This window comes from Triticum urartu, chromosome 3, assembly GCF_003073215.2.
Source record: "Triticum urartu cultivar G1812 chromosome 3, Tu2.1, whole genome shotgun sequence".
Taxonomy (NCBI): Eukaryota; Viridiplantae; Streptophyta; class Magnoliopsida; order Poales; family Poaceae; genus Triticum; species Triticum urartu.
This window is the reverse complement of record NC_053024.1, coordinates 463,205,785-463,218,135: the sequence shown is the minus strand read 5'-3', so window position 1 is coordinate 463,218,135 and position 12,351 is coordinate 463,205,785. Positions and strand designations below refer to the sequence as shown.

The 12,351-nt window shown below is 45.5% G+C and overlaps 1 protein-coding gene across 1 annotated transcript; it reads left to right on the top strand.

Annotated features, from left to right (window-relative positions):
* Positions 1-1,322: 1,322 nt before the first annotated feature.
* On the top strand, positions 1,323-3,118 carry LOC125548485. The gene is made up of 2 exons (XM_048712069.1): positions 1,323-1,589; positions 2,635-3,118. Exons 1-2 carry the CDS (start codon positions 1,354-1,356, stop codon positions 2,798-2,800), a joined length of 402 nt encoding a protein of 133 aa, XP_048568026.1. The 5' UTR covers positions 1,323-1,353; the 3' UTR covers positions 2,801-3,118.
* The last annotated feature ends 9,233 nt before the right edge of the window (positions 3,119-12,351 follow it).

Below are 12,351 nucleotides of genomic sequence, written 5' to 3'. Positions count from 1 at the left end.
TTAAGTATGTTACGGAAGTTTGTATCTAAGCTAGCCTTTATCTCTTTAATAGATTCGTTTTGGTGAGAAAGCAAGAGGGATGTGATTTCAGTTTTCTCATTAATGGGGTGCCCAAATATAGTTTTCATCCTCTCATAGGTATCTATGGGGTCCCCTTCAAGAAACCCCCCCTCGAAAGTAGAATCTAAAACTTGTTTTAACGAAGCGGGTAGCCCAACATAAAAGCTTTTTAAGTAAACCTCAATTTGATATTGGGGTACATAGCTAGCCCGGATCCTTAACAGCCTATCCCGAGCATCTTTCAAGGATTCATCAAGTAAATAGCGAAAAATTCCAGAATCATCTTCATCAAAATTACTAAGGTTCCCATTGATAACTCCGGCAAGTTGTTCTATAGCATTCCGATTCATGAGTTTAGATAAGATAGCAGGATTGTCTAAAGCACTAGAACTTGGGAGAGAACTCCCAACTCTTTTTGGTTCTGACATGACGAGGGAAAAGAGGCAAACAGAGAAAGAGAGGGAGGATAGAGAGAGAGAGGGCGAATAAAACGGCAAGGGTGAAGTGGGGTAGAGGAAAACGAGAGGAAAATGGCAAATAATGTAATGCGAGAGATAGGGATTGTGATGGGTACTTGGTATGTTGAATTTTTGCGTAGACTCCCCGACAACGGCGCCAGAAATCCTTCTTGCTACGTCTTGAGCTTGCATTGGTTTTCCCCGAAGAGGAAGGGATGATGCAGCAGAGTAGCGTAAGTATTTCCCTCAGTTTTTGAGAACCAAGGTATCAATCCAGTAGGAGGCCACACTCAAGCCCCTCGTACCTGCACAAAACGATAACTACTCGCAACCAACGCGATTAGGGGTTGTCAATCCCTTCACGGTCACTTACGAGAGTGAGATCTGATAGATATACTCCCTCCGTCCCGAAAAACATGTCGTAAGGGCAATTTTACAAAAAAACCCTTCAGTTTCTCCCGACCAAACCCGCACTCCTCGTCGTCCTCCTCCGACAGAATCCCCAGCTGCGCTGCTCCCCGCCGCCGTCGCTTCCTCGCTCCCCCGCCGCAGCTGCGCTGCTCCCCGCCGCCGCGGCTCCCCTGCTCCCCCGCTCCCTCGCCGCAGCTGCCTCCTGCTCCGGTGCCGCAGCTGCCGCTCGCCTGCCTCCCCAAGCTCCCCGCTTCCTCATAAAAATCTTTGATTTCCCCAGCTTAAGCTCGACGACCCACGCGCCACCAGAGGAGGAGGGAACCGAGGTCGGCGCCCCTGCCAATCTCCACAGCCTCCAGCAACCAACCCCATCTCCTGCCCCCTGCAACTGGTCCTTCCAGTACACCACGTCCGCCGCCGGTGAATGCCCTCCGCAAGGACTGCGCCTAGCCCCTCTGCTCCGGCGCTCCTCGGCCGTCCCTGGCCCTCTGCCTGGTCGCCAGGGACGTGCTGCTCCGCGCCTGCTCCAGCCGGGGGCCGCCGCCCGCCGCGCCGGCTCTGGCCCTTTGCTCCGACCAATCCCGGTGCTGCTCGCCTGCTCGGCCGAACTCTGTCGCCCAAGACTTGCTGTCAACAAACTACAAGCAGGCTGGGACAAGGGTAATGTTCTGAGAAAGCTCTTCTTTCTACTGTTCTTCCTACCAGTATATGATGAAAATGAAATTAAGTTTGAACTGCAAATTTGTGTATCAGCATGTATGAAGCTGAATCATGCTTATAACACTGAAGATCTACTGAATTTTAATGAATGTGAGATGTTTTGATCTGAACTAGCTATGTTACAACAACCTGACAAAATACTCTGAAAGATGTTTGTGGTCATGTATGTTTGTTTTTTGGGCATCTGCACATCAGGCCCTAATAGTGCAACAAGTCATGGTTTTCCCTTTTTGAATTGAGATATTTGACATAAAGCCTCTGTGGTCATCTCCTATCACCACTAATAGTTCTGGTCTAAATTTGGTTCGGAGAGTTGAATCCCAGTTTAAATAGAGGCTTTATTTCCTGGTACTAGTAAAATATCCTAGGTACTGGTTGTTGTGATGCAGCTATATCTTCCTTGTGAAGTTAAGCAAAAGCAGATCAAGTGCTCTGTTTTTTTCCTAAAGGATTCTGCAGTGTCATCATATCTGAACTAAATCAAGGAAGTGCTAGATTAAATTCTTAATGATCTTGCTTTAACTTCTTCTCGGGGATCATTTCTGATCACAAACAAGTACCGGCCACCCAGTGTCCCAAGATCATGTGCAAACCTTTCAAAGTGTCCAGGTTTCAGTGAACTAGTCTCAGCTTGAAATTTGGTTCAGTTAACTCCATACAAGGTTTCTGTAAATCTTTTTTTCAGTGTAAAGTCAGACTAGATTTGAATTCCGGAGCAGTGCATTCAGAGAAATGCATTCAGTGTAAATTCTCACAGATACAGTGTAAATTCAGTGTAAATTCCGAGCAGCACATTCAGTGTAAATTCTCACAGATTCAGTGTAAATGCATTCAGTGTAAATTCCGAGCAGCACATTCCACACTAGCTTCATCTTAGAAATTTAATTAGTGCATGTGTACACTTTAAACTGGAGTACATTTTGATTTTGATAACTGACAGCATATTCATGCATTGATTTTGATTTCGGTTTTGTTTTCTATACAGGACAATTGGCTTCTTCAAGAAGGTAGAAGACGCCGTCCACCCTGTGTCACCGTCGCCAGAAGGTAGAAGACGCCGTCCACTCCTGTTCAGCCACTGCACCATCGTCCAGCACCTCAAGGCCGACATCGCCTGGAGCTCCTGTTCAAGATTTCAGATCCAGAGATGAGTACTGAAACTACTTGATGCTAAGATTTAGACTGAAGTTACTGTCAAAACTGTCAATTTTCTCCTTGATGTGAGCATTTATAGTTTGATCCAGAGATTCAGCCAAATTGTCCATTTAACAGAAGTTAGGTTCATAACTGATCCCTAGCTATCAAAATTTAGTTAATCAAACTGTAACAAATTGTCCATTTAACAAAACTTAGGTTCATACCTGATCACTAACTGACAAAACTGAGAAGTGTACTCCTGGAGTACTCCTGCTTGGAATATTTTCCATTTTGAAACTAAGATCTGCTTGGAGCATTTTCAGTTTGCAAAACTGTAGTACAGCAGAAGTGTATTTTCCATTTTCAGTTTGACAAATTTCACCTAATTCAGTCAATAGCAATCATTTTAAATGGTGTACACAAGAATCAGTAGTTATCTGATTTTTACAGTAGAGTGGATCTTGTTTGAACTACTATGAATTATGTCAAGATGATAAGATGATAATGCCTCCCCCTTTCCTAGAACAACCTTCCTTTAGTTTATATACAAGGATTAGACAAGGCATACACAAGGGCATGACATAAGGTCCTCTGTGTCCCCTCTTGACACAAGATTACACATGACATAAGGGCATCTTTGTCCCCTCTTGACACAAGATTACACAAGACATACACAAGGAGCACCTGACTACATGACATAAGGGCCTCTTTGTCCCCTCTTGACTACATTCTTTTCCTTTCTTTGGCCACTTCTTCCCTTCCCTTCCCTTTACTTTTCTTTCCTTTACCTTCTCTAGCTAATTCTTTCCTTTCATTTTCTTTTCCTATTGCAATTTCCATTTCTTCTATAACGGCCCTAGTATCAACAACTACTCGACTGTCGCAATATACACCGGTTATTTCCATTCCAGTATTCTGAACGCGATCCTTGTGCAAGTGGGGCAACTTATATTGATTTCCTCCTTTGGCTTTCATAACTTCAAACATAACTGCTTCTAATGTGATAAAGCTTCTGTGCAACTTGTCGGGATCGTAGTTCTCGAATTCCTCTTCCACACCCTGTACCAGTTCCTGGATGTTTGTAGGTGACCTGCAGTCGGTTAGATACTGGAGAGAGGTATGGAAGCAGAGGTCCAAACAATTTAACTCAGGGCTATTTGGGGGCTGTTGTAGCAATCGGATGTCAAGATCAGTTTGTTCCACAGCTTCTCGAAAAGCTACATCATTGGGAAGGACATGAGGCTTTGCGTTATCCTGTTGGATGAATATTGTCGCTCCCTCATCATCGTCAGGCCACTTATCCTGAATTGCTGGGATAACCTTATTGATTAGATAATCTCTGCACACAGGCCTAGTTACTTTCACTGATGTCAACACTTTTGTTCCCTTTGTTCTGTTTTGACTTGTCCGCTTCGCCTCAGTCTCTTCGACAAATGCCCAAATGCCGATCTTCCCATCGAATGTTAGCTCCCCCTCATTGTTATATCGAGGCTTGGCAATGGCTGTTAGGAACATCACCTTCCCAATGCTGTGAGTGTTTGACACGGTGCGCTTCGGTTCAGGTTCTCCTGGAAGTACATAGTAACTATTCTTCACTCTCGTCATGTCAAACCACTTCTCATCGATGTGAACCATATTCGTCATTGGTTTTAACATAGCACGAGAAGTTGATATCGAATTGTCATCGACCATGGACATACAAAATTTCAATCTCGCAAGCTTGTTCTCTAGCTTGAGGTGAGGCTTCACGGTGCTTGTGATGCGGTTGAGCTCATTCAACTGGAACCTCTTATGTAGGGTCGATCGGGCCACACCTAGAGACCGTGCCAGAGATCGAATTGTTCTTCTTTTATTCAGTGAGATTGTTGAGGTCCTCTCTAGATTTAGCTCCTTTCTCTTTCGGCCAGATCTTCCCGGCTTCTTGCTTGAGACATCTACTTCTTTGCCATCGGCAATTTGCCTTTTGGCGTCTTCCCAGATTCTTTCAACAGATCGTACACTTATGTCCAACAGGTTTGAGACTAGCAGCTTGTCGTCTGGTTGAACAGACCCATCTCTGAGCTCGATTACCAGCAAGGCGAAGTAAACACCATGCCTCTCCTTATCTGACAATTCTCTTCTCTTCTCTTGAAGTATCCAATTCATAACTTCATCCTCTTCCTCTTGAGCTTCATCCTCTTTCCCTTCATCTTCTTGAGGCATCCAATTCATATCTTCATCGTCTTCCTCTTGAGGCATCAAGTTCAAATCCATAACTACATTCTCTGCCACTTGAGGTTCCTCCTCTTGAGGCATCAAATTCAAATTAATACCTTCATCGTCTTCCTCTTGAGGCATCATGTTCAAATCAATAGTTTCATGTTCTTCCTTTTGAGGCATCAAGTTCAAATCCATAGTTATGTTTCCTGCCATCAATGACAAAAGATGAGTACACCATGGTACCATAACAAGAATACACACACACAAATTGAGTATGCAAGTCAAACAAGAAATAGGTGCCATGGCACCATTTCTAGTTTGGTTGCCACGGTAGCCAAACAAGAAATGCTGCCATGGCAGCCAAACACTTTGCTCTAACCATAACCATAAGCCATTTTTTGTAGCCAAACACTTTGCTCCAAACACAATACAATTGGATGTAGTGTAGTGGTAATCACCAATGTTCATCCATATTTTGCATTTAAAAACTCAGATTTGAGTCTGGATCAACTCAGTTGTACTCTGTCAATATCCAACTCAGATTTTACTGTATGTATCTTAACTGAATGAATTTTGACCATGTCTTGATCCTTTCTTGCTTGCTTGCTTCTTTTGGTGTGGATTTTACTCAAGGTTGGCTAGATTTTCCCACAAGGTGAGCTAGATTCCTGTGAATGTATTTACACAGATAGGCTCATAACTGAATTTTTTGTGCAGTAGTTTAACTGAATTCTAGGGAGTATCATGTTTGCTGAAACATTTGCAAACACAAGTCATGGCAGCAAAACATCCATGCTGAGTATTACAATTCTGTGTGGGTGCAAAAGTCTAACAACACTAGAACTAAACTGATTGATCTATACATGTGTAGGAGGAGCTAGATCCTTTTCTCCATGGGGAATTTTGTGTAGGTACTTAGACAAGTTAATTAGGGACCTCAGCTGAGAAGATCTACTCTAGTGAGTAAAACAGGACAGAAGGATTACTTGCTTTGTAGTGAGTAAAATAGGGCACTTTTTGACAATGAGTAAAACAGGGCACTTGCCTACACATGTCCTGCAGAGAGATTAAACAAAAAGTGCAAACATGTTCCAGCAGTACTCCAAATTTGATTTCTAGAGTACTCCAAACTAGAGTAATTCCAGCAGTACTCCAAATTTGCATATGATTAGTGACTGCATATGCTCATTGACATAACAGTTTCACAGTTAGCAAAGTATAGTGATTGCGTATGTTCAAAATTGGCTTATCTGCTCTAATTCCACAATGCTAGCAATAATTGATCTAGACAAACATTCAATTTCACCAGATGACTATCAGTTTCACCATGAAAATTGACAGTAAATTTTACTGAAACCTGACATTTAAACTGAATTTTACCTTCTTCCTTCCTTAGGAACACGAGCTCTGGCGGCAACACAAGGAGCAGGCCAGAGAAGCACAGGGCAGCTGCTACTAGAGCTCTGCTGCTGCTGGTCAACACGAATATCGAGCTACGGATCAATTTCACTCTGTATCAACAGAGGAGCACTGACAAGCGAGCTGCAGATCAATTTCAATATGTATCAGCTGCAGGATCAGAGCGGAGTAGCAGAGGTAGAGCCGGAGGCCTCGGGGGTCGGGGGCGGGGATCGGAGGGCGTCGGCAGCAGAGGCGTCGCCCGCCACCACCACCTCAACCAGCCGGCGAGCCAAAGTGGACCAGCACGGCGACCAGCGCGGCGGCAGTGAGCGGCGGAGTCGTGGGCGGAGTGGACCAGCGCGGCGGCGGTCCGTGGTGGAGGACCCGCTCGTCGGTGGGCGCCGGAGGACCCGCTCGTCGGTGGCCGGCGGAGGACCCGCTCGTCGGTGGCCGGCGGAGATCCTCCTCCTGGGCGGGCGGCAGAGTCCTCGTGGGCGGGCAGCGGAGATCCTCCTTGTGGGCAGCGGAGGTCTTGTTCGTGGGTGGGCTCGTCGGTGTCTCAGGAACTGCGGCGGCTGGCCCTGGCGATTGAAGACGGCTGGCCGTGGCGACGCGGGCGACGGGAGGAGGGAGATGGGGGGCTTAATTTCTAGAGTTTTGAAAGTGGAAGGACTAAAATGCAAAAAATCAAATGTACTACCCCCGCGACATGTTTTTCGGGACGGAGGGAGTAATATTTTTGGTATTTTTGGTATAAAGATGCAAAGTAAAAGTAAAAGGCAAAGTAAAAAGCAAAGCAAGATTAAAGTGATGGAGATTAATATGATGAGAATAGACCCGGGGGCCATAGGTTTCACTAGTGGCTTCTCTCAAGAGCATAAGTATTCTACGGTGGGTGAACAAATTACTGTTGAGAAATTGACAGAATTGAGCATAGTTATGAGAATATCTAGGCATGATCATGTGTATAGGCATCACGTCCGTGACAAGTAGACCGAAACGATTCTGCATCTACTACTATTACTCCACTCATCGACCGCTATCCAGCATGCATCTAGAGTATTAAGTTAAAAACAGAGTAACGCATTAAGCAAGATGACATGATGTAGAGAGATAAATTCATGCAATATGAAATAAACCCCATCTTGTTATCCTTGATGGCAACGATGCAATACGTGCCTTGCTGCCCCTTCTGTCACTAGGAAAGGACACCGCAAGATCGAACCCAAAGCTAAGCACTTCTCCCATGGCAAGAACTACTAATCTAGTTGGCCAAACCAAACGGATAATTCGAAGAGACTTGCAAAGATAACCAATCATACATAAAAGAATTCAGAGAAGATTCAAATATTATTCATAGATAGACTTGATCATAAACCCACAATTCATCGGTCTCAACAAACACACCGCAAAAAGAAGATTACATCGAATAGATCTCCACGAGAGAGGGGGAGAACTTTGTATTGAGATTCAAAGAGAGAGAAGAAGCCATCTAGCTACTAACTATGGACCCGAAGGTCTGAGGTAACTACTCACACTTCATCGAAGAGGCTATGATGATGTAGAAGCCCTCCATGATGACGGCCCTCTTCCGGCGGAGCTCCAGAACAGGCCCCAAGATGGGATCTCGTGGATACAGAAAGTTGCGGCGGTGGAATTAGGTTTTTGGCTCCGTCTCTGTTCGTTTGGGGGTACGTAGGTATATATAGGAGGAAGGAGTACGTCGGTGGAGCTCTGAGGGGCCCATGAGGCAGGGGGCGCGCCCTAGGGGGGGGGCGCCCCCACCCTCGTGACCGCCTCTTTTGTTACTTGGAGCAGGGTCCAAGTCTCCTGGATCACGTTCGGTGAGAAAATCACGTTCCCGAAGGTTTTATTCCGTTTGGACTCCATTTGATATTCCGTTTCTTCGAAACACTGAAATAGGCAAAAAAACAACAATTCTGGGCTGGGCCTCCGGTTAATAGGTTAGTCCCAAAAGTAATATAAAAGTGGATAATAAAGCCCAATATAGTCCAAAACAGTAGATAATATAGCATGGAGCAATCAAAACTTATAGATATGTTGGAGACGTATGAGTGCCGGTGTCGATGCCCGATCCTCCGGTAGATCAGACTGATCCACTGACGCGGTCGGTGCCCAATCCTCAGCTGGATCGGACTGAGCTGCTGCCGCTGTCAGTGCTAGAGCAACTGTCGGTGCTCGATCTGTGCGAGACAGCGACGATCGTGTCTGGTCTGCTATGATCAGCTTTCTAACTTGACTAGGATCCGTGACCGTGATCCAGTCTTTTTCTTCATTTCTTTTAAACGCGAGAAGGACTAATTGTGGTGTTTTTGTTAGACCAAACTGCAGTTCATCGTAGGGATTCAGCTTGTACTCACACAACAGACTGATCCAATTTTTTCCAGTAATATAAGTGATGGACAGTGCCTTCGTTACTGACACGACATAAGAAGTGAAACCTGCAAAAATAGCCATAGTAGAGCAAACCAAACGGTTTATTCTGTGATGAATGTCACATGGCCAAACCTGCATCATAAAATTGCAGGAAAAGAAAGAAAACATGACATTAAATCAATAAGATTTAGACAGTAAATCAATAAGATTTACTTGATGTGACATGAGTGAATTCTTACCAGGAAATCACTATGTTGAAGTACTAAATAGAAGATTGATCATTCAACTATGCGTGGCATGCAGGGGCCCCGCCTACTCCCACAAGCAGGACAGTCCAAAGGTCGTGACAAATCGTATGGACCAAACATCCATGGGGCTGGAAATCCTGGTGGGTGCGATAAACCCTGCATGCATACATATATTGGAGTGTAACCATAATTGATAGACCGTCCTCACAAAAAATATGATACGGATACTTCAAAATATACAGACTGAATTGAGTGGATAGACATTAACATAGACCGTTCTCAGGACTGAACACACACCAAAAGCGGCAGTACTAATAAACAATACAGGGTTCACAAACACAAATCAAGTACTGAACAATAGTACTTACTACAGACAAGCAAAGTTGCACTAACTAAACTCTGCAGACCATTTTTTGCCACCGACCTACGGGATGAACCCCGCATAACTCACTAGGCCATGGACTTAGTGTGAGATGTCTACATGCACCATCACCATCTTGTCAACCTTGGAGAACCTAACAGAGTGGTATTTCCACTCATAAACATGATGATGAAGACAGGCCGCATCAGATTTGTTGGGAAGCTTTACAAGAACCACACCCTTCGTAATCGAAGGCACAACCAGGAAATTGTTGTGGTCAAGTACAGCCTCGAGAACACTCCTGACAAAAATGCTACAGGAAAACACTAGTTGAGGACACATGGCGACAAGGACACAGCAGCTGGATAGTTCAGCAGTAGAACTCATCATCAGGTCTTCCAGTTCACACGACATGACTTTGAGAACTTCATCTCCACCGCGGACCTGGTTCTAATTCAAACAGAAACCATATTTTATTACTACCTCCGTTCAGAAATATAAGATGATTTTCGATATCATACTCCATATATGACTACATATACACACAGAAATGAGTGAACAAAGACACTAGAACATGTCTTCAAAGGCATGAGAGCAGAGGGATTACATGCAATATCCATAACACAAGTTACTGAGGCAAATATACCCTCTTAAAAGGTAGCATTGATGTTCATAAAGTACTCCCTCCGTCCCAAAATTTTTGTCTTAGATTTGTCTAGATATGGATGTATCAAGTCACATTTTAGTATTAGATACATCCGTATCTAGACAAATCTAAGACAAGAAATTTGGGACAGAGGGAGTAGTTGAAAGTAATCTATAAGAAATCAGTGTCAACCTCTCGCATGTTTTGGTCAAAAGAGGAATTTAGAACCGTCATTTGGCACACAAAAATCACATGCAAGATCACCCAGAAAGTTGTACTACTAGTACTAGTACTGCGTGTTAGATGAAAAAACACGATCAAGATCGAGAAAAAGATCGTCAAGAAGAGATATTACCTGGACTTGCTTAATGAGGGATCCCGGAGAGGGGGGCTTGGACAGGGCGATGGCTTTGAGCTTGTCTACGGTAGTCTCGGCGGGGTGCTTGCGCTTCTTCGTACCATGAGCCTCGACGGTTTTGGCCGGAGCCATAGACATCACTACGGCCGGTGCTCCAGCGTCCATCAAGAAACTGTCAAATAGAAATAAAAGAAAAGAAACCATAATCACAAACCCCATTGATGCGCTCACCTTTCCTTCTTTGGGAGAGAAGAACAATGGCAGAAGCAGGTCGGGTTTTTTTTGAAGAAATGAGGAAAAATATGAGGCAGAAGCGAGGGTTGGGTAGAGACGAAGCTGAGAGAGAAGAGTGAAATGATGGTTGCTTCGTCCGTCCAACTTACTGCTGGAAAGGAGGGGGGTTTTGTGATTTGACGGCTCATTGGGCATTACTGCGGCACTTTGATCGGGGTAGTCTACCGTCACTCTACTACGGAGTAATTTAGTGCATGGCTGGTGGACCCCGATGCTGGCTGTCCCACACGTCGGCGAAAGTGAGTAATTTAGTGCATGGCTGGAGGAGGATCCGCACGGTAGAGCGTGTCCACTGTTTTTCAGAAGAAAAAAAATGATTTCAACAAGCGTTTCCACTCTTACGACGGAGGAGTGCGAAACACGGCATACACAGTGCTCCTACTACTAGGCATGTGCAGTGGTTCATACGTCAGTACTACACAATCTTGTTGCTAGTGTAGTAAGATATGACGATAACAAATGATGTTGTGCGCATGTCAACTACTCCTATATGTAACAAAGTACCGCTTTTTCGACTGTCCGGTCGAGAATGGACAGTGAGATCAATGTTAACAGAACTAGGTCCACAGCGCACGGAGAGTACGGTGCTACAGTACTCCATGAAACATGAACCACATGAAGCACGAATAGTGTTAGGCAGGGTGTATGAAGGGTGCACAGGATGGGAGAAAAAGTTCCCTTCTCGACCCACTTTTGCGTGTTTGGCAGAGTGCATGAAGGGTGCATGAGTCCACACTAGTAGGTTGACAAAAATACACGAAGAGGAAACAACTATATTGAGATGAGAATGCAACCAAACACACCCACACGCTTTGTGCAACAGTGACTGATCTGCACCGTCTGAGTTTGATCCAACGGTCATGTTGCACCGAGACATGGACATGCCCATGCAGAGGGTTTAGCCCGACGGCCGGCATCGTCGCGCTGGCACGACGGTAGGCATCGCCTAGCCGCAACACGTGTGTGGCAACTTGGTTCACCAAGTGGCTGAGGCGATCCTGGACCTCATCATGATCGGCCCGCTCGCGCTCCAGCCGGCTCCCCTGACGGCCTATCGTATCTCCCGCTTTCTGCAGCAACGCCGCCGACGCCTCGAGCATCTTTGTGGTGGACGCCTGCCGCTTTTGAAGCTCCGTGAACTCCTGCACATAATGGAGGAGCATGGCACTCCTCTCCTCCTTGAGCTCACGGAGCTCCACGTCCTTGGCCCTGAGCTCCACATCCTTGGCATGGAGCTCCTGCGTCAGGAGCCTCACCTCGGACTCCATGATCTGCTGCGCCGCCATGGCACTTGGTAGAAGCAATGGGGAGAGGAAGCAAAGGGGGCGAAACGGTTGAAAGGCAATGCAATCTACGGGAAGGCGGAGGGAGCGGGGAATCTTTTGGTTTTCACCACGGTAAAACACCAGTCGATGACTTCTCACATCAGGGAGCAGTGGGTATAGGTGGAGTCATCGTGACTAATTGCTGCCGCGCCTGCTCCCGTCAATCAAAAAATTAAAAATCCTGCCGTGCCTACTCCCGTCAATCAAAAAATTAAAAATCCTGCCGCACCCAAACACCAGAGCAATGCCGTGGTGGATATTTAAATTTACCTGCCGGCAAGTAGATAAAAAAGGGGTGAAAAAACAAATGTGGCGGCGGCCTAGCTAATCGGTCGA